At 43.4% G+C, this 19992-nt stretch overlaps 1 protein-coding gene across 1 annotated transcript in view; it reads left to right on the top strand.

Annotated features, from left to right (window-relative positions):
* Positions 1-19992, top strand: part of LOC106566206 (metabotropic glutamate receptor 7) — a 396414-nt gene that overhangs the window by 214324 nt on the left and 162098 nt on the right. Inside the window, exon 6 of the mRNA XM_045691964.1 lies at positions 19701-19901. Coding sequence (XP_045547920.1) covers positions 19701-19901 — 201 coding nt within the window. The remainder of the gene's footprint in view (positions 1-19700; positions 19902-19992) is intronic.

Raw genomic sequence — 19992 nt, 5'->3', positions numbered from 1 at the left:
AATATATGTCTGAAATATGTTTTGATGTAGAATTGAACATTATCATGAACCGAAAAATGACTTTTTTAAATCATCGCACACCTCATGTAGCCTAGCCTATATACGCCTATATGTTTTGATAAGGTTTGTATCGCAACTAATGTGGCCAAATAACTTCTTAAAATGAAGCACATTCATTTGCTTTACAAGGGGTGTAGAGCCTAACTGGTATACATAAGCAGTGTGTTGGTTTAAAGTTTTGGGAAGCTCATTTTCATCATAAAAATGCAGCTGTATAATAAAAGCATTACATGCATAATGCGTTTGTGATCACTTTGAGAATGGTGTTTCCCTGCTAACGGAACATTCATGCGTATAGCCTACTGTCATGTGCGCATTTCTGTGCTTATAAAGTGAAGAAAAAGCCTAATGGTCTATCAACATTTTAAGCTTAAACGTTCTGATCTGTTTCGTCAGCCTCATTGCGTACATTTTTTTGGGGGGATGCAAGTGGTGGTATTAATTTGGGATCTATCACATCCCACAACTATCCCAGACTATGTTTGGAATATTTATTTCTCGCACAGAATAAAATAGGTCAACCTTTGTCCTATGGGGGATAGTAGATTAACATAGGCTAGTGCTCTTGCTGTTCGTTAGGCCTACTCATCTTGTTGGCTGACGGAAAGTAAATGTGAACAGTTCTTCCAATATCTTCAATGTGCGCCTTGGAAATGGATAAGGACACGCGCAGTTGCATGCCCAATGTGTCTGTCTTCACTTGTAGCCTGTGAAAAAAGAAGAGAAAGTGAGAGGTCTTCAGCTGGGAGGATTATAATATTTATTACTCTTGTTTTAACAAGAAATTTAAGGCATTATCAAGTGCTTGTCAAATCGTGAATGACAGACTGATTAAGTGTGTAAGTCTGCACAAAAAAAACAAGCAGAGCTTGTGCCTTTTATACAACTTTTTTTTTTAAATCATCACATAGAGTCACATCATGCAAAACAGATAGCCCAACATTTGTATCACAACTAAAGTTACATAAATAACTCTAAATTAAACATGTTTCTTTGTTAACCGCTCAACACAGAATAGCAGCATGTGCGGCTATCTTTCAAGAAAATATCCTTTCTATTTTATTCAACTTTGTTCAATTGTATTCTTCATACTATAAAATAATATTAAAAAATGACATGGAATTCTAAGCTAATCTTGTCTGCTAAATTAACTATTGTAGCCCAGAGCAATATCGCATAGTCAGATCAGGACCTAACACAAGGACAACTCAGAGTATGCTATTCTGTTCTTCTGAAATAGACTACATTTTCTTCATATCATGCTTCTTTGATGTTCCTAAGGTCTGCATCAGTGGCTATTAGGCTATGCATGGGTGCCAGGAGACGCTAAGTGTGTCTATTTTAAATTGTCAATTACCCTGAGACCACTGGTTATTTGCTTAACCCCGCTAAGACTTTGCACTCTTGCTGTAAGTGTGGATGATAAGAATGAGAACAATGGACACCCTCTATACTGTTCATTGAATTTGCTGAGAAAGTTTAAAGCATAACATATTTATTTCTATAACCACAGCATACTGAACTGCATGTTGATTCACGTGTATGATTCACTGCCAACCAAACATCAAATCAAATCAAATTTGATTGGTCCACATACACATATTTAGCAGATGCTTTTGTGGGTGTAGTGAAATGCTTGTGTTCCTAGCTCCAACAGTGCAGTAATATCTAACAATACAGAACAATACACACAAATCTAAAAAGTAAAAGTATGGAATTACGATATATAGAAGTATTAGGACGAGCAATGTCGGAGTCCGGGAAATGTAGATACAGTATTAATACAATAAATGTCAAAAGTTTGGACACACCTACTTATTCAAGTGTTTTTCTTTTTTTAACTATTTTCTACATTGTAGAATAATAGTGAAGACATCAACACTATAAAATAACACATATGGAATCATGTAGTACACAAAAAAGTGTTAAACAAATCAAAATATATTTAATTTTTGAGATTCTTCAAAGTAGCCACCCTTTGCCTTTATGACATCTTTGCACACGCGAGTGTAAAATGGCGCCAGAAGAAATGGCAGCTGTTTTACGGGCGCCAATTGTCCTATTATGTGTTTTTTTGCGTTATTTGTAACTTATTTTGTACATAATGTCTCTGCAACCGTATCTTACGGCAGAAAAGAGTTTCTGGATATCAGGACAGCGATCATTCACCTCGGATTAGACTAAGATTTTTTCTACAACAAGCAGGACACTCGACAAGGCCAACATCCCAGTTATTTGCAAAGAAGAAGGAAGAGACACAGGTACAGAGGACACAGAGCGGGGTGCCTCGTAAGGATCTGCAGAAGGCAAGTGGGAACGCTGCCGTTACCGTCAATATTACTCGCCAACGTGCAATAATTGGACAATAAATTTGATGATGTACCATCACGAATATCCTACCAACGGGACATCAAAAACTACAATATCTTATGTTTCACGGAATCGTGGCTGAATGATGACATGGATATTCAGCTAGCGGGATATACGCTGCACCGGCAAGATAGAACAGCACACTCCGGTAAGACAAGTGGGGGCAGTCTGTGCATATTTGTAAACAACAGTTGATGCACAAAATCTAAGGAAGTCTAGATTTTGCTCGCCTGAAGTAGAGTATATTGTGATAAAATGCAGCCCACACTATTTGCCTAGAGAGTTGTCAGCTATACTTTTCGTGGCTGTTTATTTACCTCCACAGACGGATGCTGTCACTAAGACCGCACTCAGTCAGCTGTATAAGGAAATAAGCAAACAGGAAACCACTCACCCAGAGGCGGCGCTCCTAGTGGCCGGAGACTTTAATGCAGGGAAACTTAAATCAGTTCTACCTAACTTCTATCAACATGTTAAATGTGCAACCAGAGGGAAAACAATTCTAGATCACCTGTACTCCACACACAGAGACGCGTACAAAGCTCTCCCTCGCCCTCCATTTGGTAACTCTGACCACAATTCTATCCTCCTGATTCCTGCTTACAAGCAAACATTAAAGCAGGAAGCACCAGTGACTCAGTCTATAAAAAAGTGGTTAGATGAAGCAGATGCTAAACTACAGGACTGTTTTTCTATCACAGACGGGAACATGTTCCGGGATTCTTCCGATGGCATTGAGGAGTACACCACATTAGTCACTGGCTTTATCAATAAGTGCATCGAGGACGTCGTCTCCACAGTGACTGTACGTACATACCCCAACCAGAATCAAATCAAATATCACATACACATGGTTAGCAGATGTTAATGCGAGTGTAGCGAAATGCTTGTGCTTCTAGTTCCGACAATGCAGTAATATCCAACGAGTAATCTAACCTAACAACTTCACAACAACTACATTATACACACAAGTGTAAAGGAATGAATAATAATATGTACATAAAAATATATGAATGAGTGATGGTATAGACCGGCATAGGAAAGATGCAGTAGATGGTATCGAGTACAGTATATACATATGAGATGAGTAATGTAGGGTATGTAAACATTATATGAAGTGACATTGTTTAAAGTGGCTAGTGATACATTACATCAAGATGGCAAGATGCAGTAGATGGTATATAATACAGTATATACGTTTGAGATGAGTAATGTTGGGTATGTAAACATTCTATGAAGTGGCATTGTTTAAAGTGGCTAGTGATACATTTATTACATATATTTTTCCAGTGGCTGGAGTTGAGTCAGTATGTTGGCGGCAGCCACTCAATGTTAGTGATGGCTGTTTAACAGTCTGATGGCCTTGAGATAGAAGCTGTTTTTCAGTCTCTCGGTCCTTGCTTTGATGCACCTGTACTGACCTCGCCTTCTGGATGATAGCGGGGTGAACAGGCAGTGGCTCGGGTGGTTGTTGTCCTTGATGATCTTTATGGCCTTCCTGTGATATCGGGTGGTGTAGGTGTCCTGGAGGGCAGGTAGTTTGCACCCGGTGATGCGTTGTACAGACCTCACTACCCTCTGGAGAGCCTTACGGTTATGGGCGGAGCAGTTGCCATACCACGTGGTGATACAGCCCGACAGGATGCTCTCGATTGTACATCTGTAAAAGTTTGAGTGTTTTTGGTGACAAGCCGAATTTCTTCAGCCTCCTGAGATTGAAGAGGCGCTGCTGCGCATTCTTCACCACGCTGTCTGTGTGGGTGGACCATTTCAGTTTGTCCGTGGTGTGTACGCCGAGGAACTTAAAACTTACTACCCTCTCCACTACTGTCCTGTCGATGTGGATAAGGAGGGTGCTCCCTCTGCTGTTTCCTGAAGTCCACGATCATCTCCTTTGTTTTGTTGAAGTTGAGCGTGAGGTTATTTTCCTGACACCACACTCCGAGGGCCCTCACCTCCTCCCTGTAGGCCGTCTCGTCATTGTTGGTAATCAAGCCTACCACTGTAGTGTCGTCTGCAAACTTGATGATTGCAAACGTGATGATTGAGTTGGAGGCGTGCATGGCCACGCATGAACAAGGAGTACAGGAGATGGCTGAGAACACACCCTTGTGGGGCCCCAGTGTTGAGGGTCAGCAGGGTGGAGATGTTGTTACCTAACCTCACCACCAGGGGCCAGCCCGTCAGGAAGTCCAGGACCCAGTTGCACAGGGCAGTGTCAAGTCAAGGATTGCTTTCTTGGGAACAGGAACAATACATTTTACATACGCTCTTATCCAGAGCGACTTACAGTAGTGAATGCATACATTTCAATTCATTTCATACATTTTCTCCCCCCTGTACTGGCACCCCGTGGGAATCGAACCCACAACCCTGGCGTTGCAAACACCATGCTCTACCAACTGAGCCACAGGGAGGTCTACAATGGTGGCCCTCTTGAAGCATGTGGGGACAGCAGACGGGGATAAGGATTGATTGAATATGTCTGTAAACACACCAGCCAGCTGGTCTGCGCTTGCTCTGAGGACACGGCTAGGGATACCGTCTGGTACGGCAGCCTTACGAGTGTTGACACGTTTAGATGTGAATGGATTTCAGGCAACATTCGCACTGAGCTAAAGGGTAGAGCTGCCGCTTTCACGGTGTGGGACTCTAACCCGGAAGTTTGTAAGAAATCCTGCTCTGCCCTCTGACGAACCATCAAACAGGCAAAGCGTCAATACAGGGCTAAGATTGAATCGTACTACACCGGCTCCGGCGTTCGTCTTATGTGGCAGGGCTTGCAAACTATTACCGACTACAAAGAGAAGCAAGCGGTGTCAGAGGAAGGCCCTAAAAATGGTCAAAGAGCCCAGCCACCCCAGTCATAGACTGTTCTCTCATCTACCGCAGGGCAAGCGGTACCGGAATGCAAAGTGTAGGACAAAAAGGCTTCTCCACTGTTTTTTACCCCCAAGCCAATAGACTCCTGAACAGGTAATCAAATGGCTACCCGGACTATTTGCATTGTGTGCCCCACCAAACCCCTCTTTTACGCTGCTGCTACTCACTGTTTATCATATATGCATAGTCACTTTAACTATACATTCATGTACATGCTACCTCAATTGGCCCGACCAACCAGTGCCTCTATATAGCCTCGCTACTTTTATAGCCTCGCTACTGTTATAGCCTCGCTACTGTTATACATTTACATTACATTTAAGTCATTTAGCAGACGCTCTTATCCAGAGCGATTTACAAATTGGTTTACCAGGCTATCTGCATTGTGTCCCGCCATCACCCGCCAACCCCTCTTTTACGCTACTGCTACTCTCTGTTCATCATATATGCATAGTCACTTTAACCATATCTACATTTACATACTACCTCAATCAGCCTGACTAACCGGTGCCTGTATATAGCCTCGCTACTTTTATAGCCTCGCTACTGTTATAGCCTCGCTACTGTTATACATTTACATTACATTTAAGTCATTTAGCAGACGCTCTTATCCAGAGCGACTTACAAATTGGTGCATTCACCTTATGATATCCAGTGGAACAGCCACTTTACAATAGTGCATCTAAATCTTTTAAGGGGGGGGTTAGAAGGATTACTTTATCCTATCCTAGGTATTCCTTAAAGAGGTGGGGTTTCAGGTGTCTCTGGAAGGTGGTGATTGACTCCGCTGTCCTGGCGTCGTGAGGGAGCATGTTCCACCATTGGGGTACCAGAGCAGCGAACAGTTTTGACTGGGCTGAGCGGGAACTGTGCTTCCTCAGAGGTAGGGGGGCCAGCAGGCCAGAGGTGGATGAACGCAGTGCCCTTGTTTGGGTGTAGGGCCTGATCAGAGCCTGAAGGTATGGAGGTGCCGTTCCCTTCACAGCTCCGTAGGCAATCACCATGGTCTTGTAGCGGATGCGAGCTTCAACTGGAAGCCAGTGGAGAGAGCGGAGGAGCGGGGTGACGTGAGAGAACTTGGGAAGGTTGAACACCAGACGGGCTGTGGCGTTCTGGATGAGTTGTACGGGTTTAATGGCACAGGCAGGGAGCCCAGCCAACAGCGAGTTGCAGTAATCCAGATGGGAGATGACAAGTGCCTGGATTAGGACCTGCGCCGCTTCCTGTGTGAGGCAGGGTCGTACTCTGCGAATGTTGTAGAGCATGAACCTACAGGATCGGGTCACCGCCTTGATGTTAGTGGAGAACGACAGGGTGTTGTCCAGGATAACGCCAAGGTTCTTAGCACTCTGGGAGGAGGGGACAAGGGAGTTGTCAACCGTGATGGCAAGATCATGGAACGGGCAGTCCTTCCCCGGGAGGAAGAGCAGCTCCGTCTTGCCGAGGTTCAGCTTGAGCTGGTGATCCGTCATCCACACTGATATGTCTGACAGACATGCAGAGATGCGATTCGCCGCCTGGTTATCAGAAGGGGGAAAGGAGAAGATTAATTGTGTGTCGTCTGCATAGCAATGATAGGAGAGACCATGTGAGGATATGACAGAGCCAAGTGACTTGGTGTATAGCGAGAATAGGAGATGGCCTAGAACAGAGCCCTGGGGGACACCAGTGGTGAGAGCGCATGGTGCGGAGACAGATTCTCGCCACGCCACCTGGTAGGAGCGACCTGTCAGGTAGGACGCAATCCAAGCGTGGGCCGCGCCGGAGATGCCCAACTCGGAGAGGGTGGAGAAGAGGATCTGATGGTTCACAGTATCAAAGGCAGCAGAAAGGTCTAGAAGGATGAGAGCAGAGGAGAGAGAGTTAGCTTTAGCAGTGCGGAGAGCCTCCGTGACACAGAGAAGAGCAGTCTCAGTTGAATGCCCAGTCTTGAAACCTGACTGATTAGGATCAAGAAGGTCATTCTGAGAGAGATAGCAGGAGAGCTGGCCAAGGACGGCACGTTCAAGAGTTTTGGAGAGAAAAGAAAGAAGGGATACTGGTCTGTAGTTGTTGACATCGGAGGGATCGAGTGTAGGTTTTTTTCAGAAGGGGTGCAACTCTCGCTCTCTTGAAGACGGAAGGGACGTAGCCAGCGGTCAAGGATGAGTTGATGAGCGAGGTGAGGAAGGGGAGAAGGTCTCCGGAAATGGTCTGGAGAAGAGAGGAGGGGATAGGCTCAAGTGGGCAGGTTGTTGGGCGGCCGGCCGTCACAAGACGCGAGATTTCATCTGGAGAGAGAGGGGAGAAAGAGGTCAAAGCACAGGGTAGGGCAGTGTGAGCAGGACCAGCGATGTCGTTTGACTTAGCAAACGAGGATCGGATATCGTCAACCTTCTTTTCAAAATGGTTGACGAAGTCATCCGCAGAGAGGGAGGAGGGGGGGGAGGGAGAGGAGGATTCAGGAGGGAGGAGAAGGTAGCAAAGAGCTTCCTAGGGTTAGAGGCAGATGCTTGGAATTTAGAGTGGTAGTGGCTCGCTACTGTATATAGGCTCGCTACTGTATATAGCCTCGCTACTGTTATTTTTCACTGTCTTTTTACTGTTGTTTTTATTTATTTCCTTACCTATTGTTCATCTAATACCTTTTTTTCACTGTTGGTTAGAGCCTGTAAGTAAGCATTTCACTGTAAGGAATATACCTGTTGTATTCGGCGCAGGTGACAAATAAACTTTGATTTGATTCTCGCAACCAGCTTCATTAGGTAGTCACCTGTAATACATTTCAATTAACAGGTCTGCCTTGTTAAAAGTTAATTTGTGGAATTTCTTTCCTTATTAGTGCTTTTGAGCCAATCAGTAGCGTTTGTATACAGAAGATATCCCTATTTAGTAAAAGACCAAGTCCATATTACGTCAAGAACAGCTCAAATAAGCAAAGAGGAACGACAGTCCATCATTACTTTAAGACATGAAGGTCAGTCAATCCGGAAAATTTCAAGAACTTTTTCAAAGTTTCTTCAAGTGCAGTCGCAACAACCATCAAGCGCTATGATGAAACTGGCTCTCATGAGGACCGCCACAGGAAAGGAAGACCCAGAGTTCATTAGAGTTACTAGCCTCAGAAATTGTAACCCAAATAAATTCTTTACAGAGTTCAAGTTACAGACGCATCTCAACATCAACTGTTCAGAGGAGACTGTGTGAATCAGGCATTCTTGGTCGAATTGCTGCAAAGAAGCCACTACTAAAGGACACCAATCAGAAGAAGAGACTTGCTTGGGCCAAGAAACACTAGCAACGGACATTAGACTGGTGGAAATCGGTCCTTTGGTCTGATGAGTCCAAATTAGAGATTTTCGGTTCCAACCGCCGTGTCTTTGTGAGATGCAGAGTAGGTGAACGGATGATCTCCGCATGTGTGGTTCCCACCGTGAAGCATGTAGGAGGTGTGATGGTGTGAGGGTGCTTTGCTGGTGACACTGTCAGTGATTTATTTAGAATTCAAGGCACACTTACCCATCATCGCTACCACAGCATTCTGCACCGATATGCCATCCCATCTGGTTTGTACTTAGTGGGACTAGCATTTGTTTTTCAACAGAACAATGACCCAAAACACACCTCCAGGCTGTGTAAGGGCTATTTGAGAGTGATGTAGTGCTGCATCAGATGACCTGGCCTCCACAATCCCCCAACCTCAACCCAATTGAGATGGTTTGGGAAGAGTTGGACCGCAGAGTGAAGGAAGAGCATCCAATAAGTGTTCATCTTATGTGAGAACTCCTTCAAGACTGTTGGAAAAGTATTCCAGGTGAAGCTGGTTGAGAGAACAGCAAGAGTGGGCAAAGCTGTCATCAAGGAAAATGGTGGCTGCTTTGAAGAATCTCAAATATAAAAAATATTTTGATTTGTTTAACAATTTTTTTTGGTTACTAAATGATTCCATATGGGTCATTTCATAGTTTTGATATCTTCACTATTATTCTACAATGTAGAAAATAGTAAAAATGATAAAAAACCCTTGAATGACTAGGTGTGTCCAAACTTTTGACTGGTACTGTACATATCCCAGCCAGAAGTTTGGCACTCCTGTGTTTGTGGAGTTTCTCCCATTATTCTCTGCAGATTCTCTCAAACTCTGTCAGGTTTCATGGGGAGCGTCGCTGCACAGCGTTGCTGCACAGCTATTTTCAGGTCTCTCCAGAGATGTTAGATCGGGTTAAAGTCTGGACTCTGGCTGGGCCACTCAAAGACATTCAGAGACTTGTCCCAAAGCCAATCCTGCATAGGGATGGCGCCAGGTTTCATCCAGATGTGATGCATAAGTTCAATCTTGGTTTCATCAGAACAGAGAATCTTGTTACTCATGGTCTGAGAGCAGCTTCTCATGTTCCATTTACTGAGGAATGGCTTCTGTGGTTGACCTTCTGGAAGTCCACAGAGGAACTCTGGAGCTCTGTCAGTGTGACCATCCGGTACTTGGTCATCTCCCTGACCAAGGTCCTTCTCCTCCAATTGCTCAGTTTGGTCGGGTGTTAGGCTCTAGGAAGAATCGTGGTGGTTGCAAACTTCTTCCGTTTAAGAATGATGGAGGCCACTGTGTTGTTCGGGACCTTCAATACTGCAGATATTTTTTGGTTCCCTTCCCCAGATCTGTGCCTCGACACAATCCTGTCTCGGATCTCTACAGACAATTCCTTCAACATTAGGGCTTGGTTTGTGCTCTTACATTCACTGTCATCTGTGGGACCTTATATAGGCAGGTGTGTGCCTTTCCAAATCATGTCCAATCAATTAAATTTACCACAGGTGGATTCCAATTAAGTTGTAGAAACATCTCAAGGATGATCAATGGAAACAGGATGCACCTGTGCTCAATTTCGAGTCTCATAGTGAAGGGTCTAAATATTTATGTAAATACAATATTTCTGTTTTTTATGTTTAATACATTTGCACAAGTTTCTAAAAACTACTTTTTGCTTGTTCATTATGGGTTACTGTGTGTAGATTGATGAGGAAATTGTTTTATTTAATCCATTTTAGAATAAGGCTGATGTGGAAAATGTGGAAAAAGGGAAGGGGTCTGAATACTTTCTGAATGCACTGTTCATATTACCTCAATTACCGTGTACCTGTCACGACTTCCGCCAAAGTCGGCTCCTCTCCTCGTTCGGGCGGCGTTCGGCGTCACCGGCTTTCTAGCCACCGCCGCTCCATTTGTCATGTATCCATTTGTTTTGTCTTGTTCCCTGCACACCTGGTTTACATTCCCCAATCACACTACATGTATTTATTCCTCTGTTCCCCCTGTCTTTGTGTGAGATTGTTTTGTGTTACGTGTCATTTATCATTTATTATCACTATTCTGGTGTGCGTTTATTCCGAGTTTTCTTTCACGAGATATGTTTATGATGTTTGTACTTAAATATTGTGACTGTTTGCGCTTTTTTTGCACTTTGGCATATTGGATGGAGGTTTCGACGCAGTGGCGTCCGTCTGTTGGTTCCTCCTTCCTTAATAATAAAGTGTCCTCCTGTTCACAACTCTCTGCTCTCCTGCACCTGACTCCGCTCCCAGTACACACACCTGACTCCGCTCCCAGTACACACACCAATGACAGTACCAAACATCTAATCTTGCTGCTCTGATGGCACACTGGGGTATTTTCACCCAATAAATATGCAATAGACATGGGAGTTTATCAACATTGGATTTGTTTTCAAATTATTTGTGGGTCTGTGTAATTTGAGGGAAATATGTGTCTCTCTCATATGGTCATACATTTGGCAGGAGGTTAGGAAGTACAGCTAAAATATTTCTACTATCTACGAGGCTAATTTACACATCAAGAGACATTATTTGATGACATCAGGGGAAGCATATGCTGCTGTTAGGGATAACATTATAATGGAGTGCAGTAGAGGTTCTATGGTTCCTAATAGGGAGGGAGGGGAGGAGAGGGAGTGATGGAGGGGAGATAGGGGTAGGATGGCAGCGGGGGGAGAGGTGTATTATTGGGAGGTTTGGGAGGTTTGGGAGGGAGTGATGGAGGGGAGATAGGGGTAGGATGGCAGCGGGGGGAGAGGTGTATTATTGGGAGGTTTGGGAGGTTTGGGAGGGAGTGATGGAGGGGAGATAGGGGTAGGATGGCAGCGGGGGAGAGGTGTATTATTGGGAGGTTTGGGAGGTTTGGGAGGGAGTGATGGAGGGGAGATAGGGGTAGGATGGCAGCGGGGGGAGAGGTGTATTATTGGGAGGTTTGGGAGGTTTGGGAGGGAGTGATGGAGGGGAGATAGGGGTAGGATGGCAGGGAGGGAGAGGAGATAGTGTCCTGGTGTTATCCGTGGGGGGAGAAGAGACTGGGGCCTTGTTTCTCCAGTGAAGGAGGGGAGTGTTACCAGTGAGGGAAGGGGAGATTGAGGTCATCCGTTTGATTTGAAAGGAAACTATACACTCAGTCAGTGGACCACCAGGTGGGAAAGGCTAGCCCCTTATATTACTAATATACCTGAGCTGTTATTTTCATGTCCTGTCCTACATTAAGTACCAGCCCTCCTCCTCTCTGTTGGGTTATTACACGCTTGGCTCGTTAGCTGCTAGCGCCGTGTCTCTCTTTAACGAGACATAATGAGATGATTAGGATGGGATTTATAGGACGATGCCATCCTCTCCTTGTGCCTCCCCCCCCCCCCCCCAAGGTTCACTCAACCTAGACCAAACTTTTACTGGCTGCGTCTGAAATGGCAGCTTTTTCCCTATAGGGATCTGGTCAAAAGTAGTCTACTCTATAGGGAATAGATTTCCGTTTGGGATGTACCCATGGTTTTGTCTTCTGTACTGTTTTTTTTCTCTTCACATTTCCCGCCTGGAAGATTATTGCTGCTGTGGGAAGAACAAAAAAAGAAAAGAGGCCATCAATAAGCTTTTGTACATAGCTGCCCAGCGGTGGTAATAGATCTATTATGGCTAACCCAGACCCTCTGTTCGGTGGTTTTACGAGCAGCACTGAAACAATAGGTACTGCATTCCCAATGCAACCTCTACAATGACCAATTTCACAGTTATAGGTCTAAACTGTCACCGCGTATATATGAAAAAATGTCCTCTCACCATGTTCTAAGCAAAGTCTTCCAATGCATTGTTTCAGGGAAGCTGCCGCGAATGTCTTTTACTTGTTGTTGGTCTGTGCATTCTTCTATGATAAAATAACTAATCTGGTAGCATTGGCATTTCTAGCTGCACTGTTCAGCAATGACACTCAGCACGGTATTAACATCAGATTTAAATACCGTGTTTGAGAGGCTATACAGCTGACATGTTAACATCATGTTTAATACCGCGTTTGAGAGGCTATACAGCTGACATGTTAACATCAACTCCACTATACAGAATAGCTTCAGAAAATAATATTGATTACAGTGAATGAGTTTATCAGGAAGTGTATAGGAGATGTTATACCCACTGTGACGATTTAAACCTACCCCAACCAAAAACCATGGATAGATGGGAGCATTCGCGCAAAACTGAAAGCGCGAACCACCTCATTTAACCAGGACAAGAAGACTGGGAATATGGAAGAACACAAAGAGTGTAGTTCCCTCCGCAATGCAACCAAGCAAGCTAAATGTCAGTATAGGGACAAAGTTGAGTCCCAGTTCAATGGCTCAGACACGAGACGTATGTGGCAGGGTCTACAGACAATCACGGATTATAAAAGGAAAACCAGCCACGTCGTGGACACCAAGGTCTTGCTTCCGGATAGGCTGAACACCTTCTTCGCTCGCTTTGAGGATAATACAGTGCCACCGACGTGGCCCACTGTCAGGGTATGTGGGCTCTCCTTTCTCCGTGGCCGATGTGAGTAAGACATTTAAGCGTGTTAACCCTCGCAAGGCTGCCGGCCCAGATGGTATCCCTAGCCGCGTCCTCAGAGCATGTGGACACCAGCTGGCTGGTGTGTTTACAGATATATTCGGTCTCTCTCTATCCCAGTCTGCTGTCCCCACATGCTTCAAGATGGCCAACATTGTCCCTGTACCTAAGAAAGCAAAGGCAATTGAAATAATTGACTATCGCCCCTTAGCACTCACCTCTGTCATCATGAAGTGCTTTGAGAGGCAAGTCAAGGATCATATCACCTCCACCTTACCTGACACCCTAGACCCAATTCAATTTGCTTACCGCCCCAATAGATCCACAGATGATGCAATCGCCACCACACTGCCCACTGACTTAACCCATCTGGACAAGAGGAATACCTACGTAAGAATGCTGTTCATTGACTAGCATTCAACACCATAGTACCCTCTAAGCTCATCATCAAGCTCGAGGGGCTGGGTCTGAACCCTGCCCTGTGCAACTGGGTCCTGGACCTCCTGACGGGTCGCCCCCAGGTGGTGAAGGTAGGAAACAACACCTCCTCCTCGCTGATCCTCAACACTGGGGCACCTCAAGGGTGCGTGCTCAGCCCCCTCTTGTACTCCCTGTTCACCCATGACTGCGTGGCCAAGCACGCTTCCAACTCAATCATCAAGTTAGAAGACGACAAAACAGTAGTAGGCCTGATTACCAACAATGATGAGACGGGAGCCTACAGGGAGGAGCTGAGGGCTCTGGGAGTGTGGTAGCAGAAAAATAACCTATCGGGACTTAAAAACATCTTCTATCTCAAGGCAATCAGACTGTTAAACAGCCATCACCAGCACATCAGAGGCGTCTGCCTATAGACATAGATTAGGAATCACTAGCCACTTTTAGAAATGGATCACTTGCCACGTTAATAATGTATAAATTGTACTCTATACTATTCTACGGTGTCTTATTCACTTTAATTGATTGTAAATATTACATCAGCCATCTCATATGTACATAGAAGCACAAGCATTTAGCTACACCCACAATAACATATGCTAATCACTTGTATGTGACCAATACATTTGATTTGATAGCGTGTTTGAGAGGCTTAACAGCTGACGTATTAACATCAATTAACATCAATTGCGCTATACCATGTTTGAGAGGCTAAATAACATAATTTTTGTGTATGATCTGAAAATGAAAGGCAGTCGGTTACCATATTGGATGGCGATTGGGTTCCAGGAGAATATGGATAGGTGGAGAACTGCTTCTTTTGACCTCATTTAGCCTCATCCAAGTCTCCCACATCCTTCTATACATCACCATCATATACACTGTTAATCTGGACATTGTGTGTTTATCTTTGTCTCACAGGATCTATGTGAACATTCAGCAGCAACGGATGTATTCTACTCTGATATAGACTATGCTACCAAGATGCAGTGTGTGAGAGAGAGAGAGAGAGCTGTAGGCACAGAAAGAAGATAGAGAAAAGAGAGAGATAGAGAGAGAGAGATGAGAGAGGCACAAAAATAAAAAAGGGAGAGAGAGAGAGAGCGGGAGAGAGGGGACGGAGAAAGAGAGTGGAGGGAGGGAGGGAGAGAGAGAGGAAGGAGCGAGAGAGGAGGGAGAGAGATGTGAGGGAGAGAGAGATGTGAGGGAGAGAGAGGTGTAAGGGAGAGAGAGGTGTGAGGGAGAGAGATGTGAGGGAGAGAGAGACAGACAGACAGACAGACAGACAGACAGGCAGGCAGGCAGGCAGGCAGGCAGGCAGGCATGCAGGCAGGCAGGCAGGCAGGCAGGCAGGCAGACAGACAGGCAGACAGACAGACCTGAGAGAGCAGAGGAAGCGTGACAGAGATTTCAATGCCCCTTGTCTAATGTGAAATTAGTTTGTTTGATTGGTTATATAATGATCATGTGTTTGGTAGGGTACACACCAAAAAAAGCTTCTAAACAGTTATTTGACTTATGACCGTAGTGGAACCCGTATATAATGAACAAAAAAATAAAATAAAAGATTTTACTGATTTTACAGTTCATATAAGAAAATCAGTCAATTGAATTCATTAGGCCCTAAACTATGGATTTCATATGACTGGGAATACAGATATGCTTATGTTTTTTTTTTTAAGTAGGGATGAGGAAACCAGTCAGTATCTGGTGTGACCACCATTTGCCTCCTGCAGCGCGACACATCTCCTTTGCATAATGTTAATTAGGCTGTTGATTGTGGCCTGTGGAATGTTGTGACGACAACAGTGGCACAACATTCCACAGGCCACTATCAATGTATCTTTGTACATTCCAATTGCCTTTGATAAAATGCTCAGAGTGTTCAGGGTCCGTAGCTTATGCCTGCCCATACCATAACCCCACCACCACTATGGGGCATTTTGTTCACAACATTGATATCAGCAAACCGCTCGCCCACACGACGCCATACACATGATATGCGGTTGTGAGGCCGATTGGAGGCGGCTTATGGTAGAAAAGTGGATAGCAATATTTTCTGGCAATAGCTCTGGTGGACATTCCTGCAATCAGCATGCCAATTATACATTCCTTCAAAACTTGAGACATCTGTGGCATTGTGTTGTGTGACAAAACTGCACATTTTAGCGTCGCCTTTTGTTGACCCCCAGCACAAGGTGCACCTGTGTAATGATCATGCTGTTTAATCAGCTTCTTGATATGCCACACATGTCAGGTGGATGGATTATCTTGGTAAATGTGAAATGCTCACAAACAGGGATGTAAACAAATGTGCGCACACTATTTTAGACAAACAAGATTTTTTGTACGTATGGAACATTTCTGGGATGTTGTATTTCAGCTCATGAAACATGAGATCAACACTTTACATGTTGTGTTTATATTTTTGTTCAGTGTAGATCTCTTTCTGGAAGGTTCTATACAGAACCGTGCTCATACTGTTCTAAATGGAACCTGTATGGTTCTATAAAGAACACTTATTTAAGGTTCTATAAAGAATCATTAAAAAAAGGTTATATATGGTTACAACCCTTTACAGAGCTAAACTGAACCCTTTTTTTGATTCTTTACAGAACCTTCAGGGCGAATGGTTCTTTTGTCGATCCTTCTGAATAACCATATATATGTTTTCTTATTCTGGTCAACCATATTATATTGTTAATGGACCTCTGTACGCCTATGTAGATACTCCAATAAAATTTATAGCATGGTGTTTGCAACACCAGGGTTGTGGGTTCAATTCCCACGGGGGACAAGTACGTAAAAAAAAAAATGTATGAAATGTATGCATTCACTACTGTAAATCTCTCTGGATAAGAGCATCTGCTAAATGATCATGTCTATGTGTTTGATGGGGTATATAATGATGGATTTTTTTTACCAGCGTGAGATTGTGTTTTCTCAGCATTCATTTTGTTTTATTGAATTGTTATCATCTCGTCTGAGAAACAAGGTGGGTAATTAACGTTGAAAGCCCTGTTGGGTATTTGCAAGAAATCTGGAGTTGTAAGATATTGGCATAGAGACATTTGGGTTGCTGTCTCTCAACACTCCCTCTTACAGTTTTCTTCAGCAGAAATATAATCCTGCAGCAACAGGACATGTGAATTATTATGTTGCTTATAATTAATGTACATTTTTCATAAGTGAAAATCCAGTCTGAATTTTCAATCAGTGGAGGCATCTGAGGGGAGGACAGCTTTTAATAATGGCTGGAAAGGATTGCAACCATGTGAAACCATGTGTTTGAGGTATTTGATACCATTCCATTAATTCAGCTCCAGCCATTACCACGAGCTCGTCCTCTCCAATTAAGTTGCCATCAACCTGGGATTTCAAAACTTTAGAAGCCCTTTTAAACCTCAAATGTTAAAAAAACTATTGGGTGGAGGAAAGTTTTCTTGCAACAGGGTGATCAAATGACTATCCTACATCTGTAGCTGTGTGCATGGCCACATGTGTGTGTGTGTGTGTGTGTGTGTGTGTATGTGTGTATGTGTGTATGTGTGTGTGTGTGTATGCCAAAACAAGCCAATGCTGAATACAGATCCAGCCATTTCAGCTTCTTTCCTGACTCTGTTGTTGGTATTCTACATTTTTCTCTGGAATTGTCCATTTCGGCAATGACAGATTTTGGAGCAAGCTCGTGAACTTTCACCCTCTCCAAAAGCTAGGTTTCCATCCAATTGGTGACAGATTTGCATGTGAATATTCGAAACTCTGCATAAAACCAACATGCACATTTTCCCACCGGAAATGTGTTTCCATCAAATATACCAGTTGTGGATAAAAGGCAGTGCGTGATGAAGTTCAATTCCCATGTGCCGAAGTAAATGGGTTTCCTTTGCATATTCAACTCTATTGATGGTTTTCTCACAACAACAACAAAAAAACGGCGTTATATAGTGAATGTGTCCACTCTGTTATTGGCAGGTGCACTCCAGCTAACAGCTTGCAGATACTGTGCGGGTATAGTCTACAGTAGATGTTGAAATTATTATGGACAATTATAGACAATTATTTTTATTTGTCGATGATCACGTCACCAGAATCAGACCATGGCTATTTATTGAAAGGAGCGTCATGTTCATGACCTTTCACCCTGTGAAGTTCATCATAATTTATTACACTTGGGCTCCTGAGTGGCGCAGCGGTCAAAGTCAATGCATCTCAGTGCTTTTTTGGGGCGTTACTACAGACACCCTGGTTCGATTCCAGGTTGTATTACAACCGGCCGTGATTGGGAGTCCCATAGGGCGGCGCACAATTGGCCCAGCGTCGTCAGAGTTTTGGCCGGTGTAGGTCGTCATTGTAAATAAGAATTTGTTCTTAACTGACTTGCCTAGTTAAATAAACGGTAAAAAATCTTGTAGCCTAATAAACTGGTTTCCTGAGGAGTCGTAGTGGGAGGACCACACAACGTGTCATCGCATGACTCCAAGTTTACTTCCATACGATGGTTATTATATCAATATTTGAGCACAGACATTTCTCCCATAATTAATTTTACCCAAAAACATCTACTGTATGTCTGTCTGTCTGTCTGTCTGTCTGTGACCCAAAAAGATCCCACCTCGTCTGGCGTGTTCTGCTTTCTCATCATTTTGTAAAGTTTACCGATAAATGTTCGGTTTTCCATCATGAAATGTTTAATCCGACGTACTTTACTCGCGTTAAAAGGTTGGATGGAAAAACCTGGTTACAGTGGCTTCCTCGTTTTCATTTTCTAAGTGATTACTTAATTAAAGTTCAAGTGATAATTTTGGGTTATGCAGATGAATGTGTAAAAGTAAAAATGTATCGTAATAAACCAGAGAATAAATCAGAAAAGTGTGTATAAATTAAAATGATACTTTGCTTCAGTCAAAAATGAGATATCTATATAATGTTCATCATAAATGGAATGACCCTTTCGGTCTTCATGGTCTTGTAAGATGATGATGTTACACCACAGGTTGTCTGATTATCAAGCCTGTCGGAAATCCTGTCAACAATGTGACATGATCAACGTGACGCAGGAGACATTAGCGTAAACAGAATGTCAGTCAGTCATTTGAAAGAAGGACAAGAACACTCGTAATGATAATAAAGTACTCTTCCAATTGTTGTTTTGATTATTATTATTATTATCATCAGATTATCATAGTCACGGTAAAAAATACAAATTCTGCTTGTGACATATTCAATGTAAATGTGTTTTTGTAATGTACTATTTCTCAAAAATATGTCCATGGAAAAACCAGCAAAAAATTCTTATTGGTTAATTGGTGGTCCTGTGTGGCTCAGTTGGTAGAGCATGGTGTTTGCAAAGCTAGGGTTGTGTGTTTGATTCCCGTGGGGGACCAGTACGAATATGAAGTGTATGAATTCACTACTGTAAGTCGCTCTGGATAAGAGCTTCTGCTAAATGACTAAAATGTATTTGTACAACTCACTGACAGACAATGGAATACGAGATGTTGATTTCAGTATAATGTGTCTACCATTGAAGGAAAAACACAATGGCTTGGTTTGGCCCTTTCATGTAGTTCTCCCACATTAACCAAGGTGATTGAAAAGTAACTGTGGGAAATAAAGTGGCTATTAAACTGTGTCTAATTCAATGGGTCCACTCTATCATCTTGATGAAAACAGCATGAATATAATGTGAAGCCTGTCCATATAGACAGCAGATTAAAGATGAGGTGTAATCCATGAAAGCATTATAATACACTGTAAGAATGTATCAGTACCTTTCTCTTATTAGCCATATTTAACACGGCTCCCCTTGACTCTCTTTTGAAGTTATTAAAAACCAACACATTGTGAATACAGTGAATACAGGATTCCTTTCATTTAAATAAGGTTTGCATCGTTGCAAGGCAACCCATGTCTGTGGAATGTAATGTTAGTGTGTTATTTTCTTAAATGTAAAAAGATGAGTACTTATTTTTTAGGTCACCTCATTAATGCAAATGCATAGGAACGTCTTGTATTTACCCAGGTGATTACCATTAAGAGCCATATCTTTAGCCCAAAACATGTCCTGAATATTCTCCTCTTTTCATCCGCAGGCCAGGAGCGGATTGGGACGGACTCTAAGTATGAACAGGAGGGGAAGGTTCAGTTTGTGATCGATGCGGTGTACGCCATGGCCCACGCCCTTCACAACATGCAGAGAGACCTGTGTCCCGACGTCTCTGGGATCTGTCCCGATATGGACTTGGCCGGGGGAAAGAAACTGCTCAAGTACATCCGCAGTGTCACATTCAATGGTAAGTTTAGTAACAATGTGATGAACACCTATTTTCCACAGCATGATGAGGTCTCTTTTACAAAAAAGTGTTGGCGAAATGTTGGTAAACG

The sequence above is a fragment of the Salmo salar genome, chromosome ssa12 (genome assembly GCF_905237065.1).
Source record: "Salmo salar chromosome ssa12, Ssal_v3.1, whole genome shotgun sequence".
Classification (NCBI taxonomy): domain Eukaryota; kingdom Metazoa; phylum Chordata; class Actinopteri; order Salmoniformes; family Salmonidae; genus Salmo; species Salmo salar.
The sequence above is the reverse complement of the archived record's forward strand: the minus strand, read 5'-3'. Positions and strand labels throughout refer to the sequence as shown.